General features: G+C 40.9%; 1 protein-coding gene across 1 annotated transcript; it reads right to left on the reverse strand.

Annotated features, from left to right (window-relative positions):
- Positions 1–14696: 14696 nt before the first annotated feature.
- On the reverse strand, positions 14697–15569 carry LOC139004914 (arylamine N-acetyltransferase 1-like). The gene has a single exon (XM_070407409.1). The coding sequence runs from the start codon at positions 15567–15569 to the stop codon at positions 14697–14699; it is 873 nt and encodes a 290-aa protein (XP_070263510.1).
- Between the last annotated feature and the right edge of the window lie 4097 nt (positions 15570–19666).

Below are 19666 nucleotides of genomic sequence, written 5' to 3' on the forward strand. Positions count from 1 at the left end.
TCTGTTCATCAGACTATTTATTCACTTGATTCTTAGATTCACTTGTTGATAGATGCGTATTTGTTGTTCATAATTTGTATCTTTACCTTTTTCTTCTTCTTCCTCTTCTTAAAGGATACCTTTCAGCATTTCATATAATACTGGTTGTGTGGTGATGAACCCCTTTAGCTTTTCCTTATCTGTGAAGCTCTTTATCTGACCTTCAATTCTGAATGATAGCTTTGCTGGATAAAGTACTCTTGGTTGTAGGTTCTTGGAATTCATCACTTTGAATATTTCTTGCCACTCCCTTCTGGCCTGCAAAGTTTCTGTTGAGAAATCAGCTGACAGTTGTATGGGTATTCCCTTGTAGGTAATTGAGCCTCTTTCTCTTGCTGCTTTTAAGATTCTCTCTTTGTCTTTTGCTCTTGGCATTTTAATGATGATGTGTCTTGGTGTGGTCCTCTTTGGATTCCTTTTGTTTGGGGTTCTCTGCGCTTCCTGGACTTGTAAGTCTATTTCTTTCACCAGGTAGGGGAAGTTTTCTGTCATTATTCCTTCAAATAGGTTTTCAATATCTTGCTCTCTCTCATCTTCTAGCACCCCTATAATTCTGATGTTGCTACGCTTGTAGCTGTCCCAGAGGCTCCTTACACTATCTTCGTATTTTCGGATTCTTTTTTCATTTTGCTTTTCCGGTTGGGTGTTTTTTGCTTCTTCGCATTTCAAATCTTTGACTTGATTCTTGTGATCCTCTGGTCTGTTGTTGGGAGTCTGTATGATATTCTTTTTTTCAGTCAGTGTATGCTTACTTTCTAGTTGGTCCTTTATCACACCATTGAGGGTCTCATTAGATTTCCTGTACATCTCATCAAGTTTATCGACAGCCTCTAGAAGCCTCTTGAGAGACCACAAAAGTGTGGTTTTGAATTCTATATCCAGTAGCCTGCTTTCCTCCGGTTCTGTCTTTTGTGGCCTGTTTCTTTGTCTCGGCAATTTTGTATGCTTCCTTGTGTCGATAGAGTGGCTTTCAGTGTTAAGTGTCCCAATTACCTGAGGTAGACACTCTTGGTGCACCCCCTTGTGGTCTTTGTGCGCAGTCTTGTTGTAGTTAAGCCTTGATTGTTGTAGGTAATTACTACTTGACCTCCAGGCCAACTGGCTGTGAGAATCAGCTGTGTTTGCAGTGGAAGAACTTCTGTCCTCTAGGGAGGTGCTAATCTAGCCTTTGCCTGAGGCTATCCAGCAAATGGCTCTGTGCAGGGCTTGGGCGGGGCGGGTCCCTCATGATCAAGGAGGGAGCAGCTATGGCTGCTCTCAGTCCGTCCCCAGGGACTCTGCCTCTCTGTCCCAGCAACCGCTGCAAATCTCAGAGGGACCGAAGCCAGACAGTCCCACTTCTCCCGCTTGAGTCTGGGTCCCTAGAGACTCGCCTGGATCTGGAGCTCAGAGTCTGAGGCTCTGTCCGGATTGAAACAGTCAACCGCGCCCTCAGCCACCAGCCCGCGCCGCGCGCACTCCGAACCTTAGTATTTTACTTCAGCACTGCGCCTCCTCTGATTCTCGGTTCCTCCTAGTTGTAGAACTTCCACTCAGCCAGCCTTCCTGTGGTTCTGGATGATGTCCATTCCCTCTTTTAGTTGTATTTTTGAAGTGGTTGTTCGAGGCAGCAAACTCTGGCGTTAACCTATGCCGCCATGATCTTAATCCTATCCATTCTATTCCAAAGGTTAGGGCTAATTTGTTATCTCCATTCCAAAGTCACTACTCTACTGTTCTGTTAAGCTACAAGGAAGTAACTGAAGGAGATTATCCTATTCTGTGGCCTAAGTAAAGATTATGTAGCTTAAGCATGATTGTTCATAGTTAAGGTGATTAACTACCTGCCTGGCACTCAGTTAAAGGGTTTTACTGATTTATTCCCTTCCTTAGCCCTGTTTATCCCTAACTCCAGGGAAACATCCCCACCTGGGGAAACAACCTTTCTCGGGGAGGTGGCCCTGGTTAGAACACATAGCGCTAAGAAAGGGAGCAAACATATTAAGAACAGTATGCCAGGTCCTTTGAAACATATGCTGTGCAGATGTTTCTTCCCTGCAGCGACTGTGTCAAGCAGCAAGGATGAACCAGCTTCCGGCAAGGCTGAATAATAGCTCCCAAAGATATCCAGCTCCTAATCCCTGGAACCCGTGTATGCTAGCTACACAGTAAAGGAGACTGCAGATGTGACCAAGTTAAGGATCTTGAGGTGAGGAGATTACACTGAAACATCTAGGTGGTCCCTAAACACAATTCCAAGTGTCCTTTTAAAATGGAGGCAGAGGGAGATTTTATGCGACAGAAGAAGGCGGCAATGTGACCACTCATGAAGAGACCATGAGCCAAGAGAAACAAGGAACATGGCTCTAAGAAGCTGGGAAAGGCAAGGTACCTGATTCTTCCCTGGAGGCTGGGTGTGCCCCCATGAAACTGATTTCAGACTTCTGACCTCCATAGCTGTAAGAATACAAATGTGTGTTGTTTTAAGCACCAAGTTTGTGGTGATTTGTTACAACAGCCAAAGGAAGCTAATACATAGGGTATTCTAGTTTTCAGAAATGTTAGGGAAAATTAGAGAAAGAAAATGAAAATTCTGTAAAGGATAGCATTATTGATTCATAAAGAATAACTATGGAGAGTTCATCCTAATTAAGTTTTAAAATCTCACAGAAATGATGATTGAGTTTTTAGGAAAGAGACAAATGATCACACTGACCAAAGTGTAGAAAATCTGGAAAAGGCACTAGCCATGTTTTGTATGTTTTCTACAAATGTGCCCCTAAACTGGCGAGGGCCACTGCAGAAAATGCAACAATTTAAAGCTGTGTCGCTTTATAATTGTGGTCCTAACATCAGTGTGGCCCTCAGTGTCGCCCTGTCTGTGTTTCTCTAATCAGCTCTTGCTCATCTTCTGCAGGGACTATGTCAGAACTTGTCCGCATGCCTCAAAACCCTATCCCATCACTCTGAGCAGAGGGCTCACCTCCATTGTCACAGAGACTATAAAAGCTATCAGATGTGCTCACTCTCCTGTCTCCCAAACCACAGACTTATTTCCTTTCCTACACACTCTCTTTTCCTTTTCTTATCATGAAGGACATATCCCATCTGCTCCAGGTTAATCCTGCTCTGAATCCCATCTGGCCATATCACTCAGGGATTTTATCAATTGAGTATCTCATTTTTCTCTTATAAATCCAACTGGTTCCTTTTTACTGTCTCCTTCCTGTTGACTTGCAAACATGTTCAAGGTAAAACATGTTTTACCTCTTTCTATGAAGCCAGCATCTTTCTGATGTACTACTGGATCCGATTTGCTAAGTTTATTCCTAGGTACCTTAAAAAAAAACAAACAAGAAAAAAAACCTTCCCATCAAATTCAAGTCTGCTTTTAGCTATTTCTTTACATGTTTCACAGGAAATTTCTTGTACTAAAAATTTTAACTTGTTATTTCTACTCCTTCACCCCTACTCCCTCCTACAGATGAATGTAATATGAGTCCCACCCACTCTACTTGACTGATACTGCTCTTGCTGAAGTCACCAATGGCCTTCTTGTTGTTAAATTAATTACCAATCCTCAATCCTAAATTCAGTTTTCCAGGGTGATTTGACTCTGTGTTCATTCCCTCCTTCACTTGTACCCTTTCTTCTCATCTCTCTTTCTGCTTGTTCAGTCTCTTTTGTAAGCTCTTCTTTAATGGACCATCCCTTAATCTTTTTTTATCATTGCTTTCAGCCCTTTTTTTTTTCTTTTTTTTCTACAGTAATTTCACACTTGACTTCCTGATCTTTCATTGTTCAAGTTACCATCTGTTTACAGCCTCATGTTTTTATTTCCAGCCAAGACATTCTCAACCCCAGCAGTCACATACTCACCTTCTTTTGGTTTTTTAAATATTTTTATTGCTTAAAGTATTACAAAGGGTATTACATATGTGTCCTTTTATTTTCTCCCCGCCCTTGACAATCCCCTGGCCTCCCATACCCCCCAGGGTCTTATGTCCATTGGTTATGCTTATATGCATGCATACAAGTCCTTCGGTTGATCTCTTACCCCCCCTCCCTCCTGCCCCCCAACCATCCCCGGCCTTCCCGCTGCAGTTTGAAAATCAGTTTGAGGCAGCTCTGCCTCTGTATCTATTATTGTTCAAAAGTTTATAATGGTCTCTATTATCCATGAATGAGTGAGATCATGTGGTATTTTTCCTTCATTGATTGGCTTATTTCACTTAGCATAATGCTCTCCAGCTCCATCCATGCTGTTGCAAATGGTAAGAGTTCCTTCTTTTTTTACAGCAGCATAGTATTCCATCATGTAGATGTACCACTGTTTTCTAATCCATTCCTCTACTGATGGGCACTTAGGCTGTTTCCAGATCTTAGCTATGGTGAATTGTGCTGCTAAGAACATATGGGTGCATATATCCTTTCTGAGTGGTGTTTCTGGTTTCTTGGGATATATTCCTAGAAGTGGGATCACAGGGTCAAATGGGAGTTCCATTTTTAGCTTTTTGAGGAAACTCCATACTGTCTTCCATAGTGGCTGCACCAGTCTGCATTCCCACCAGCAGTACACGAGTGTTCCTTTTTCTCCACATCCTCTCCAGCACTTGTCGTTTGTTGATTTGTTGATGATAGCCATTCTGACAGGTGTGAGATGGTACCTCATTGTTGTTTTGATTTGCATCTCTCAGATGATTAGTGACTTTGAGCATGTTTTCATATGTCTCTTGGCTTTCTGTATGTCCCCTTTTGAACGGTGTCTATTTAGGTCCTTTGCCCATTTTTTGATTGGATTGTTTATCTTCCTTTTGTTGACTTGTATGAGTTCCCTATAAATTTTGGAGATTAGGCCCTTATCAGATATGACATTGGCAAATATGTTTTCCCACGCAGTGGGTTTTCTTGTTGTTTTGCTGATGGTTTCTTTTGCTGTGCAGAAGCTTTTTATTTTGATGTAGTCCCAGTTGTCTATTTTCTCTTTAGTTTCCAATGCCCTAGGATCTGTATCGGTGAAGAAGTTGCTTTGGCATATGTCTGAGATTTTGTTGCCTTTGGATTCTTCTAGTATTTTTATGATTTCCAGTGTTACATTTAAGTCCTTTATCCATTTTGAGTTTATTTTTGTGTATGGTGTAAGTTGGTGGTCTAGTTTCATTTTCTTGCATGTATCTGTCCAATTTTCCCAACACCATTTATTGAAGAGACTATCTTGGCTCCATTGTATGTTCTTGCCTCCTTTGTCAAATATTAATTGAGCATATTGGTTCGGGCTGATTTCTGGACTCTCTATTCTATTCCACTGATCTATATGTCTGTTCTTGTGCCAGTACCAGGCAGTTTTGAGAACAGTGGCTTTGTAATGCAGCTTAATATCTGGTATTGAGATCCCACCTACTTTGTTCTTTCTCAGGATCGCTGCAGCTATTCGGGGTCGTTTTTTATTCCAGATGAATTTTTGGAGAGTTCGTTCTAGGTCTATGAAATATGCCATTGGTATTTTAATGGGAAGTGCATTGAATTTATAGATTGCTTTGGGTAGTATGGACATTTTAATGATGTTGATTCTACCAATCCAAGAACATGGTATGTTCTTCCATCTCTTTATGTCTTCCTCTATCTCTTTTTTCAACGTCCTGTAGTTTTCTGAGTAGAGGTCTTTTACCTCTTTCATTAAGTTTATTCCTAGGTAGCTTAATTTTTTTGGTGCGATGGTAAGTGGGATTGTTTTTATAATCTCTCTTTCTGAAAGTTCACTATTGGTGTATAGAAATGCCATAGATTTCTTGGCGTTAATTTTGTATCCTGCTACATTGCCGAATTCTTTTATTAAGTCTAATAGTTTTTTGATGGAGTCTTTAGGGTTTTTTATGTATAATATCATGTCATCTGCAAATAAGGACAGTTTTACTTCTTCTTTTCCAATTTGGATGCCTTTTACTTCTTCTTGTCTAATTGCAATGGCTAATACTTCCAGTACAATGTTGAACAGGAGTGGTGAGAGTGGGCATCCTTGTCTTGTTCCTGTTCTTAGGGGAAATGGTGTTAGTTTTTGTCCATTGAGTATGATGTTGGCTGTGGGCCTGTCATATATGGCTTTTATTATGTTGAGGTATGATCCTTCTACTCCCACCTTGCTGAGAGTTCTTATCAAAAATGGGTGTTGGATTTTGTCAAATGCTTTTTCTGCATCAATTGATATGACCATGTGGTTTTTTTCTTTCAATTTGTTTATGTGGTGTATCACGTTTATTGATTTGTGGATATTGTACCATCCTTGCATCCCTGGGATAAATCCTACTTGGCCATGGTGTATGATCTTTCTGATGTACTAATGGATCCGATTTGCTAAGATTTTGTTGAGGATTTTGGCATCTATGTTCATGAGGGATATTGGCCTGTAATTCTCTTTCATTGTGTTGTCTTTACCTGGTTTTGGTATTAGGGGGATGCTGGCTTCATAGAATGAGCTTGGAAGTGTTCCTTCCTCTTGAATTTTTTGTAGTATTCTGAAGAGGATAGGTTTTAGTTCTTCCTTGAATGTTTGGTAAAACTCTCCTGTGAAGCCGTCTGGTCCTGGGCTTTTATTTGCTGGAAGCTTTTTGATGACTGCTTCAATTTCTTCCATAGTTATTGGACCATTGAGATTTTTAGATTCTTCCTGATTGAGTTTTGGAAGGTTGTATTTTTCTAGGAATTTGTCCATTTCCTCCAGGTTGTCTAGTTTGTTGGAGTAGAGCTGTCCGTAGTATTTTTTAACAATCATTTGTATTTCTGTGAGGTCTGTTGTTATTTCGCCTCTATCATTTCTGATTTTGTTTATTTGGGTCCTCTCTCTTTGCTTCTTGGTGAGCCTGGCTAGAGGTTTGTCAATCTTGTTTATCCTTCCAAAGAACCAGCTCTTGGTTTCATTGATTTTATGTATTGTCTTTTTGGTCTCTATGTCATTTATTTCTGCTCTAATCTTTATTATCTCCTTCTTTCTGCTCACTCTGGGGTTTTCTTGTTGCTCACTTTCTAATTCTTTGAGTTGAAGAGTTAGATGATTTACTACCACTTTTTCTTGTTTTTTGAGATAGGCCTGTAGAGCTCTAAACTTCCCTCTCAGAACTGCTTTCATTGCATCCCATAGGTTTTGGATTGTTATGTTTTCATTGTCATTAGTTTCCAGGATGCTTTTAATTTTTCTTTGATGTCATTGGTAACCCAATCAATATTTAATAACATGCCATTCAGCTTCCAGGTGTTTGCGTATTTTGGGTTGTTTTTATTGTAGTTCATTTCTAATATTATGCCATCGTGGTCTGAGAAGATGCTTGGTATGATTTCAATCTTCTTGAATTTTGGGAGACTTTGTTTGTGACCCAATGTGTGATCTAGTTTTGAATCTGTCCCATGAGCCCTTGAATGGAATGTATATTCTGTGGCTTTGGGGTGAAGTGTTCTGAAGATGTCTATTAAGTCCATCTGATCTAGTGAGTCATTTAGGATTGCTCTTTCTTTGCTGATTGTATGACTAGAGGATTTATCCAGTGATGTCAGTGGTGTATTAAAGTCCCCTACTGTGATTGTATTGTTGTCGATCTCTCCTTTGATATCTTCCAGGAGTTTTTTTATGTATTTGGGTGCTCCTGCATTGGGTGCATATATGTTTACCAGGGTTATATCTTCTTGTTGTATTGATCCCTTTAGTATTATGAAGTGGCCTTCCTTATCTCTGGATATGGCCTTCACTTTGAGATGTATTTTGTCCGATATAAGTATTGCTACCCCAGCTTTCTTTTCCTTTCCATTTGCCTGAAAGATATTTTTCCATCCCTTCACATTCAGTCTCTGTGAGTCCCTTCTAATGAGGTGGGTCTCTTGTAGACAGCAGATGTATGGGTCATGGTTTTTTATCCATTCAGCCACTCGATGTCTTTTGGTTGGAGCATTTAGTCTGTTTACATTTAAAGTCATTATTGAAAGGCACTTGTTTGTAGCCATTTCTTTTTTTGTGTGGCTGTTTTCTATCTGAGCCTTTTATTTCTTCTTTTTACACCAGTCCCTTTAGCATTTCTTTCATTGCTGGCTTGGTGGTGATAAACTCCCTTAGCCTTTTTTTGTCTGTGAAGCTTCTTATTTCCCCTTCAATTTTGAATGATAGCCTTGCTGGATAGAGTATTCTTGGATTCAGTCCTTTGCTTTGCATCACTTTGTAAATTTCCGTCCATTCTTTTCTGGCCTGATGTGTTTTTGTTGAGAAATCATTTGATAATCTGTTGGGGGATCCTTTGTAGGTAACTCTCTGTTTCTCTCTTGCAGCCTTTAAGATTCTCTCTTTGTCTTGTCCATTTGCCATCATAATTATGACGTCTCTTGGTGTGGGTCTTTTGGGGTTCATCTTGCTTGGCACTCTCTGTACTTGTGTAACTTTTTTCTTCCTCATATCTGGGAAGTTTTCTGTCATTATTTCTTCAAATAGATTTTCTAATCCTTGCTGCTCTTCTTGTCCTTCTTGCAGCCCTATTATGTGTATGTTACTTCGTTTCATGTTGTCCCAAAGCTCCCTTAGGCTCTCCTCCTGCTTTTTAATTTTTTTCTCCAGTTGCTGTTCAGATTGAGCTTGTTTCTCTGCCTTATCTTCTAACTCACTAATTCGGTCCTCTGCTTCTTTTAGTCTGCTGTTGAAACTTTCCATGGTGTTTTTGATTGTAGCTATATCACTTTTCATTTCTTCCTGACTCTTGCATAGGTTGTTGATTTTCTCATCCATCCGGTGAATGAATTGTATAACCATTATTCTGAATTCTTTTTCTGTCATGTTGCATGCTTCAACTTCATTAATTTCCTTTCTTGGCGACTCCTCATTGTCTTTCCTCTGGGTGTTGTGTCGTCTCTTCATTCTGATTATCTCCCGATGATTCAAACATCGAGTTGTGTGGGCCTGGGCCATGTGCAGTGGGAGCCTCTCACCACCCTAGTGTCACTGAAGAGCTCTGACACTAAGATGTGTGGTTGTTGTGGGTTGGTTTGAACCACTTCGCTCAGGGTCAGTGTTGCCAGTGCTCCATTTGGCCTCGTGCGCGCCCTTAGAATCAGGGACCCTGCCTGCACCGTGCTGAAACAGAGACCCCCCTGGAGCGTGCTGAAAATCAGCACCCCCTAGCGTGCGCCAGGAGTCAGAGTTCCCCAAGAATCCAGCATCAGAGTCTCTGTTGCTTCTCGCGACCTCGCCTTGAGAATCAGGGTCCGTGTGCCCTTGCACCAGGAAATTGGAGTCATTGGCTCTTAGTATGAATGCACAGGGAATCAGGATCTCAGGCAGAAGTGATAAGAAACACAGTCAAGTCACTGGTGCTTGGTGCTGCCTCCTGCCCAGAGAATTGCGGTCCCTGGGCCTGTGCCTGGTTTAGCAGCCCCTTAGAAGACCTGCAGAATCTAACTGTCCCTAGCTCATACACACACACACCACACAGGTCCACACACTCCTCTATCACTTCTTTGCGCTCTCACACTCTCTCCCTCCCTACCTTCCTGCACTCATGCACTGCTGGTGGGAATGCAGACTGGTGTAGCCACTATGGAAGACAGTATGGAGTTTCCTCAAAAAGCTAAAAATGGAACTCCCATTTGACCCTGTGATCCCACTTCTAGGAATATATCCCAAGAAACCAGAAACACCAATCAGAAAGGATATATGCACTCCTATGTTCATAGCAGCACAATTCACCATAGCTAAGATCGGGAAACAGCCTAAGTGCCCATCAGTAGATGAATGGATAAGAAAACAGTGGTACATCTACACGATGGAATACTATGCTGCTGTAAAAAAAGAAGGAACTCTTACCATTTGCAACAGCATGGATGGAGCTGGAGAGCATTATGCTAAGTGAAATAAGCCAGTCAATGAAGGAAAAATACCACATGATCTCACCCATTTATGGATAATAAAGACCATAATAAACTTTTGAACAATAATAGATACAGAGGCAGAGCTGCCTCAAACAGACTGTCAAACTACAGCGGGAAGGCCGGGGATGGTTGGGGGGCAGGAGGGGGGGGTAAGAGATCAACCGAAGGACTTGTATGCATGCATATAAGCATAACCAATGGACATAAGACCTTGGGGGGTAGGGCAGGCCGGGGGATTGTCAAGGGCGGGGGGGAAATAAAGGAGACATACGTAATATCCTTTGTAATACTTTAAGCAATAAAAAAAAAGAAAAATAATAATAATAAAAAGAACTGTCCCAGGAATCTGAGATCATAAGGGAGAGTCAGACCCAAGGTATGGATCCTGGTGTCTGAGGGCAGTAACAGCTGGGGTGATAGGGCAGGGATTTCTGTGGGCTCCAGAATGTCTCCTGCCTCCAGCAGAGTGGCCATTCAAACGTTCAAGCAAAATCTCACTACTTCCTATGTTTTCTTCATGGAAGGAGAGCAAAACAGGGAAATATATGAACTGTCACCTAGCACTCTCCTCACCGTAGGAGGGACAGAGATACAGAGGTGGCTGGCAGTAGTAATGAGGAAAACACGAAGGAAGGCTCCATCTTCACCCTGACACAGGCAGTTTGAAAGAATGCTGATTGTGTTTTTTAATAAATAAGCACTAGAATTAGTGTGTGTAGTGTAAACATTCCACTATGAGTTAATTTTACTCACCTACTTTCTTTTTCCTTGCTGAAGAAAATACTTTTATTTTTGTAAAGGCAGGAGGAAGGAATGCTTTCTTTTCTCTGACCTCATCTGAAAAAGGCATTCATGGTGGACACTGGCTCCAAGTGGAGATTTTATTACCGAGTAACTTTTTTTTCATGTTTTCTCTTTTCCCCATATGTATACGTATGCCTTTGTATTACTGACATTTGGTTAAAATTGTTATTATTATTTTTAATAGTGTGCAGTAAGCCAGAATCTAGGAATAATTTTCACCTTGAAACTGTGTTCCCCAAGTGGAAATTAAAAATACTTTCTTAGGAAATAGAAAAAGTGCTGGAATGTCTAATTTGTAGATGAGTTTAAGGAGCAATTTCTTGTATAAATATTTGACCTATTCTGGTAAATGCTTTGCATAATTTTGTGTTATTTCCAGAATGATCTGGGTTTTTTGGATTTTAACTGAAATGTTCAAAGTAATTGTGAAATAATATTTCTACTTCAGACATGATTTTGTTTAGTGGACATGACCATAGTGATGTTGATAGTGGGGAAGGGCATGTAATAAGAATAGAGCCACAGTTGTTTTATAATTGCTCACCTTACTATAGGTAAGAGGTTTTCTTACAGACCCTGGGAAACTGGAGGATGAAACAAGGCCATAAACAGATAAGATGCTTGATGGGTCCATTACTCATAAAAGATAGACTTTGAGGACAGACCAAGGACAGAACATGCTTTGATTCCATTGCTGTGCCCGGACCCTGCCCCCCTCTAAGAGTTTGCCTCAGGAACAGGCTGAGCTTGTGTAACATCGTAAAAGATTAGCCACCTTGTTATCAGACTTTGAACTCCTGAGGGCCCAACCACAGACCCTACCCTCTGCTTTCTCTGTTACACTTGCAGCTCACAGCTGCATGTAGCTATCTTCTCCCTCAAGCTTATATAATCAGCCAACTGGCAAGGGGGGATCAGAGCAGAACTCGCAGGGTGACTGACTGCTCTCCCATACTACCAGCGTTATTAGAATAAACACTCATATATGATTCAACCCTGTCTCTGCTTAATTTGGCTCCAGTAGTGACAGGTGGCCTAAACCCATTGTGTCCGGTTTCAATCTGAGAAAAGCAGCAAATTTCATGAGTCTGGGGATAGTCAGGATCAATTTAGAATCATGACTTTCAGTCGTGGTTTCTGGGACCTTCTAGTCAGGGGTGCTGAAACTTGAGTAAAAAGTGAAATGAATGTGGTAAGAGCAGAGAGGATGTTAAAGGACAGAGTTGAGTAGAAGGAAATTCTGTTATAGTAAAAAGGGGAAATGTAGTTTGTAAAGTCTCAGAAACTTTGCTCTGGGAGTCCTGGAGGAGGAGGGGAGGGCAGCAGTGGGCAGGCTGATCAAGTGGGACACAGTGAGACCTCACAGCCCTTCAGACCCCACATGAGCACAGAGGTTCTAGTCAGGCGAGAGCTGCAGACAAAGCAGACAGGCCTGGGGAAGAAGAGGCCATGTCCACCCCGTCTCAGTGGGGAGAGATGCGCTGGCTGTAACGTGGGGCAGAGCAAGGTCCATTGGGAAATGTCTGAAAATGCTCCTTTGGAGACATTTTCCTTTTATCTACCAGCGTTGAAACAATTGACTTAGGGTTATGACTATATAGGCCTCAAACTTCCTGTGTCTCTTTAAGAGTCCTCATCTTATGGTCACTGGACACTCATGCATCTAGTACCCAGCAGGATAATGAGATGTGCATTTCAGATCGTTTCTGACAACCACAGTCAATATGGCTGACACATCCGGAGTGTTTTCAGTGCCAGGCATTTTTAAAAGCACTTTACCTTATTTATCTCATTGCATGCTCAGTAACAATCCTGTAATGGAAGTATTCTCCTTCTTCCCACTCCACAGGCAAAGTGGAGCCCAGACTGGTTAATAACTTGCTCACGGTCACCTAATTGGGAAGTGGTAGAGTGGGGCCTTCCTCACACAGTGTGCCTCCCGGCCCATGTTCAGAACCACTCTAAGTGACTAACTCTAGAGCTGGCAGATATCAGAGTTTCCTGCAATTACCAGGCTCCTTGGTTGGCTGCAATCATTGAACAATAATAGGACCAAAGCTTTGCTCTCCGTGAAGTTCTTGTGATGGTTGAGAACAGTGTGATTTGGCAAGTCCAAGGTCCTTGGTTAAGATCTGGGCCCAGTTCATGGACCTCTGGGTCCATAACCTTTCCTTTGACCTGCTGTTTTAAAGCGATATATATGGAAAAAACACTCTCTGCTTAATAATGAGATCTTGGATGGGTTTTTGAGTAAAATGACTGTGCTTCTCCGCCTGGGGCAGTCCCGGTTTATACCTGTTATCCTGGCATAGTAATGTGTGGTTTCCCCTTTCATTCTCAGAAGTGTCCTGCTTTGAGCAATAAATTGATCAGTTTACTTAGATACAGTAAAGACTTCCCCAAATTCTCATTCTTCTTCCCCAAATTCTCATTTTTCCTATGTCATAATAAAAATAGTTCTTTATTTTTATAAATCCACTTTATACTGATAAAATATAATTTTAATTATGTATTTATTTATCACATTAGTTAAGGTAAATGAAGCCAGCTACTGAAGCAAAGAAAGAAACACCGAAAAATTCAGGAAGAGTTTATTTTTCACCCATATTACCACCCATGTTGTACCCGACAGTTGTTCAGGGATCCCAGATCTTTTCATCTGTGGCCCCACTTTCTCTGTGTCCTCAGTGTCTCTTCCATCAGCCAGTGGGGAAAGAGAGCAGTGAGCTCACTGGTGGGAAGCCTTCATGGTTTAGGCTGAAAGTTGTGCCTATCATTTGTTATCACATTCCATTGGTTGGATCTCAGTCACATGGTTCTACCAAACTGCTGTGAGGGTTGAAAATGTGATCTAGCCATGTACCCACAAGGAAGAGAAAGGATATAGGTAAATACTAAAAGTCTCTGAAGGCTGATATAAGTAATCCAGTGCACTTTACTTGTAAAAAAAAAAAAAAAGGTAAAAAGCAAAGCGTTACATAGAAAGCTAGAGCCTCCTCTGAACAACTGACTACTGTGAGTTTGGTGTGTAAGCACACAGAAATATATTATAGTTTTATGTTCCTGTTTGGACCCGTAGGCTCATATTCTACAAAGTACAGTCTTCACTGACTAATAAGTACTGTTTCTAATTCTTTATTTGAATATTCTCGTCAGTTCGTTTTCATCAAGCTGTCATCCCCACTTACCCACTGAGCATGCTCTTGTTAAGGTCACCAGTGATGTCCTCATTACCAAATTAGAAGTTTATATTTGTGATAATTCTTCATTTCTCAGCAGCATTAACTATCTTGGATCTTTTCCTTTTTCTTTTTAAAAATATTAAGCCAATTGGGGTGACATTGGTCAATAAAATTATATAGGTTTCAGGAGTACGATTCTATAATGCATCGTCTGTCTATCACAGTGTGTGTTCACCGGCTCAAGTCAAGTCTCTTTTTATCCCCATAGATCCCCCTTCATCCTCTTCTACCTCACTCACCTCCTTCACCTCTAGAAATCACCATGCAGTTGTCTTTGTCTATAAGTTTTGTTATTGTTGTTGTTGTTGTTGCTTAACCCCTTCACCTTTTTCACCCAGCACTAACCCCCCTCCCTTTCATAAGGTTTTGATTTACATTTTCCTAATACCTAGTGAATTTGAGCATTTTTTTATACATCTATTGGCCATTTTTATGTCTTCTTAGGAGAAGTGTTTATTCAGGTCCTCTGCTCATTTTCTAAAATTTAACTTTATTGTTGAAAGTATTTCTAATTAGATTTTCTGGTTCCTGAGTTGTATAAGGTCTTTATATAGTTTGGATATAAGCCCCTTAGCAAAGGTATTGTTGGAAAATATCTTCTCCCTTTAGGCTGGTTGTGTTTTTGTTTTGTCGGTTTCTTTCACTGTGCAGAAGCCTTGGAGTTTGGTGTAGTCCCATTCATTTATTTTTTCTTCCTTTGACTTTGGGGACTGATCCACTTTATTACTCATTGCTCTAAATGGTAAAAAATGATGCACTGTGTTTGGGTACAAACTTTTTCTCCAAGGAAATATTAAATATCTTTTTCAGCTCTTCCTCTACTTCTTCCATATTCAGTGTCTTAAACTCCACCAGATCCATATTATCCTTGTAACTGAATCTTCTATGCATGAGAGTAAAACCCACTAAGCAGTAAACTCCATCTGGGGTGTGCACGGCACAATAAGAGTCTTTTACACACACAGATGCTGGAGATGTCTGAAAGTATGAATTCAGAGACTCAAAATCTTCAATTGTTTGAGGTTCAAGCGTAAAGCAGTAGATCTTTCTGTACTTTTTCTTTTCCAGGAGTTCAGAATTAAGGAATTCTTGGTTTGGAACGTACTGCTCTCTTCTGATTTGTTCCAGGTACCACGTTCCTCCCTCTTCTGTCAAGCGGAAGATGCACGGCACCTGAGGCTGATCCTTCCCAGAAATTAACTCCAGAGGCTGCCTCATCTGGTAAGAGCTTCCATACCCAGCATCAACTATGTAGTTCCTGCCACCCACCTTCACCATCAGCAGGAGATGTATGATAGCCCTGGTGTATTTTTCAGTTGTAATGCTGTAAACATAGCCTCCCAGCATTGTGGTCTCAAAACCAATTGTGGTCAGAGCCCAGTACAGAAGTTGATTGATCTGGAGACACCACCCACCCCGGTTCTTCCTCACAAGTTGATCAAAAACAGCCTCCAAGCCCAATTCTATGGGTTCCCCACAGTGGATGTTAAGGTTCTCAAAGGGAATGGCCTGGATCTGGTGCTGAAGAATGTCAGTTAATGTTTCCAGGTCCACTTTGTTCCTAAAGTTCTTATAACCAATTCTTTCAAAATATGCTTCGATGTCCATGATCCCCTATGGCAAGGAAAAGAAAACAAAAACACATACTGTTACATTTGCAGTTGGATTTCCTTTAGTAGGTTAATGATAGTAATATATTTTAAGTATATACAGACAAATACTAATGTTAAAGTGGTTATAAACATCTGTAATTATAATTCTTTTAAAGATTTTTAAAATGTATTTTTAAATAAGAAATGTTTTCATTATTGTGTTATTTTTGACATATAAGATATGTAAGTTTAAGGTGTATAATGTGATGATTAGATACATTTATATTGCAAAGTGATTACCATAATGAGATTAGTTAACACCATTTTGTAACTTTTTTTTTTTTTGGTGTTCGTGATTACATTTAAGATTTCCTCTCTTACCAACTTTCTTTTTATTTCCTTTTGTATATAATATAGTATTGTTAATTATAGTTAAGATGCTGTTTATTAGATTCTTTAGACCTTATTTATCTTCTAGCTTGCAGTTTGCACCCTTTGACAAACATCACCCCACTTTTCCTAACCCCCGCCCCTGTAGTTCATGGCAACCACCATTCTACTCTGTTTCCATGAGGTTGGCTTTCTTCAGATTCCACATATAAATGAAAACATAAAGTATTTGACATTATTTGTCTAAATTATTTCACTTAGCCTCATAATGCCCTTAAGATCCATCCATGTTGTGGCAAAAGCTATGGTTTTCTTCTTTCATATGGCTGGATGGACAGTTGGGATGTTTTCATTTCTTGACTCTCCTATCTAATAATAGACAAAGATGCAAATTGACCGTACCTTCGCTACACCCACCATTGGATAATCAGAGCAATATGCAAATTAATCGCCAACAAAGATTGTGGCTAATTTGCATATACTGGCTGATAGCAAAGACTGAAGACACTGTAGAAGGAAGCCAAGCAGCGGAGCCGAGGTAGTGGAGACCGGCGGGAAAAAGCAGCAGAGACAGGTGGGAGAGAAGCGGCAGAGACAGGCGGGAGAGAAGCGGCAGAGAAGGGCTGGGTAGGAGTGGCAGAGATGGGAGCAAAGCCCTATTCTTGCAGGAATGTACCTGCAACAGGCTTCTAGTTTTCTGTAATGCTGCAATGAGCATGGGGGTAGAGGTATCTCGTCAGAATTTTGTTTTCATTCCCTTTGGCAGTATACCTAGAGTTGGATTGCTGGACCACATGATAGTTCTATTTTTAATTTTTTGAGAAACCTCCATACTGTTTTCTATAGTTGCTGTACATTCTCACCAGCATATACAAGGATTTCTTTGTCTTCACATGACCTCACCAATACTGGTTGTTTCTTGTCTTTATATAATAGACATTCTAACAATTTCAGGTGATATCTTATTGTGTTTTTTTTTAATTAAATCTTTATTGTTCAGATTATTACAGTTGTTCCTCTTTTTTCCCCCCATAGCTCCCCTCCACCTGGTTCCTACCCCACTCTCCGCCCTCACCCCCCCCCCACTGTCCTCATCCATAGGTGCATGATTTTTGTCCAGTCTCTTCCCACATTCCCCGCACCCCTTTCCCCCCCAAGAATAGTCAGTCCACTCCCTTTCTATGCCCCTGATTCTATTATAATCACCAGTTTATTCTGTTCATCAGATTATTTATTCACTTGATTTTTAGATTCACTTGTTGATAGATGCATATTTGTTGTTCATAATTTGTATCTTTACCCTTTTCTTCTTCTTCCTCTTCTTAAAGGATACCTTTCAGCATTTCATATAATACTGGTTTGGTGGTGATGAACCCCTTTAGCTTTTCCTTATCTGTGAAGCTCTTTATCTGACCTTCAATTCTGAATGATAGCTTTGCTGGATAAAGTACTCTTGGTTGTAGGTTCTTGGTATTCATCACTTTGAATATTTCTTGCCACTCCCTTCTGGTCTGCAAAGTTTCTGTTGAGAAATCAGCTGACAGTTGTATGGGTACTCCCTTGTAGGTAATTGACTGTCTTTCTCTTGCTGCTTTTAAGATTCTCTCTTTGTCTTTTGCTCTTGGCATTTTATTTTATTTTTTTTTATTTTTTTTAAATCTTTATTGTTCAGATTATTACATTTGTTCCTCTTTTTTCCCCCATAACTCCCCTCCTTCCAGCTCCCACCCCACCCTCCACCCTCACTCCCCACCCACTGTGTTCATCCATAGGTGCATGATTTTTGTCCAGTCACTTCCCGCATCTCCCACACCCCTTTTCCCCCCAAGAATAGTTAGTCCATTCCCTTTCTATGTCCCTGATTCTATTATAATCACCAGTTCATTCTGTACATCAGGTTATTTATTCACTTGATTCTTAGATTCATTTGTTGATAGATGCATATTTGTTGTTCCTAATTTGTATCTTTACCTTTTTCTTCTTCTTCCTCTTCTTAAAGGATACCTTTCAGCATTTCATATAATACTGGTTTGGCGGTGGTGAACTCCTTTAGCTTTTCCTTATCTGTGAAGCTCTTTATCTGACCTTCAATTCTGAATGATAGCTTTGCTGGATAAAGTAATCTTGGTTGTAGGTTCTTGGCATTCATCACTTTGAATATTTCTTGCCACTCCCTTCTGGCCTGCAAAGTTTCTGTTGAGAAATCAGCTGACAGTTGTATGGGTACTCCCTTGTAGGTAATTGACTGTCTTTCTCTTGCTGCTTTTAAGATTCTCTCTGTCTTTTGCTCTTGGCATTTTAATGATGATGTGTCTTGGTGTGGTCCTCTTTGGATTCCTTTTGTTTGGGGTTCTCTGTGCTTCCTGGACTTGTAAGTCTATTTCTTTCACCAGGTAGGGGAAGTTTTCTGTCATTATTCCTTCAAATAGGTTTTCAATATCTTGCTGTCTCTCATTTTCTGGTCCCCCTATAATTCTGATGTTGGTGCACTTGAAGCTGTCCCAGAGGCTCCTTACACTATCTTCGTATTTTTGTATTCTTTTTTCATTTTGCTTTTCCGGTTGGGTGTTTTTTGCTTCTTCGTATTTTAAATCTTTGACTTGATTCTTGCGATCCTCTAGTCTGCTGTTGGAACTCTGCATAATATCCTTTATTTCAGTCAGTGTATGCTTAACACTTAATATGCGGGAAACATATTTATACATTTTACGTTGACTTTAAGAAGTAGAGCCACCTGTTAGCGCGCGATAAAAACTACCCACAAACAATGTGTTAATTTCTAGTTGGTCCTTTATCATAACCTCGAGGGTCTCACTAATTTCTTGAGGGTCTCACTAAATTTATCGGTGGTTTCTAGAAAATTCTTGAAAAACCTTAAAACTGTGGTTTTGAACTCTATATCCAGTAGTTTGCTTTCCTCCATTTCTGTCATTTGTGACCTGTTTCTTTGTCTCCACATTTTTTATGCTTCCCTGTGTTGATAGAGTGGTTTTCTGTGTTAGGTGTCCTATAGGGCCCGGTGACTCAGCCTCCCCAATTACCTGAGTTGGACACTCTTGGTGCACCCCTTTGTGGGCTTTGTGCTCAGTCTTGTTGTAGTTAAGCCTTGATTGTTGTAGGTATCACTGGGAGGAATTGACCTCCAGGCCAATTGGCTGTGTGAATCGGCTGTGTCTGCAGTGGGAGAACTTCTGATCTGGAGACACCCTTCTGGGGCAAGACTTGCTTCAGTGGGGCTTTGGTGCTCACTGAGTCTGCCCCCTGAAGTGTGTCCCTTATGGATCTGAGGAGTTGTAATCTGGATGGTCCCACTCTGACCACTGGGTACACTGGCTCTTGGATCTAATTTAGCCTCTGCCTGAGGCTACCCAGCAGGAGCTATGGAGAGTTCCTCTTCTTTGTTTGGGGTTTGGAGGTGCCCAGATGAGGCCCAGCTGTGAGGCAATGCAAGCTGCTGTGGGGCCTTGGGCCTGCTTTTGGTTATTCTGGGTCTCTCTGACCCAGCTGCAGTTTGTTAGGTAATTTTCAACTTGCAAAGGGCCAGGACTTTCGTATGCAAATGCCTCTGCACAAAGCTTGGGTGGGGTGGGGTCTCAGGGGATCAACAGGGCAGAGCAAGCAGCTATGGCTGCTTCCCATTCTTACCCTAAGAGGCCCCATGTCTCAGTGTCCCAGTAATCACTGCAAGCACCTCTGACAGAAAGCCGCCCTCCAGTTCTGCCT

This window comes from Myotis yumanensis, unplaced genomic scaffold (assembly GCF_028538775.1).
Source record: "Myotis yumanensis isolate MYYU_CA2020_CCGP unplaced genomic scaffold, mMyoYum1.0.hap1 SCAF_3, whole genome shotgun sequence".
Lineage (NCBI taxonomy): Eukaryota > Metazoa > Chordata > Mammalia > Chiroptera > Vespertilionidae > Myotis > Myotis yumanensis.

Excerpts from the sequence above, each read along its gene's own strand:
- LOC139004914 (XM_070407409.1), bottom strand. The coding sequence starts at position 15,569 with ATGGACATCGAAGCATATTTTGAAAGAATTGGTTATAAGAACTTTAGG.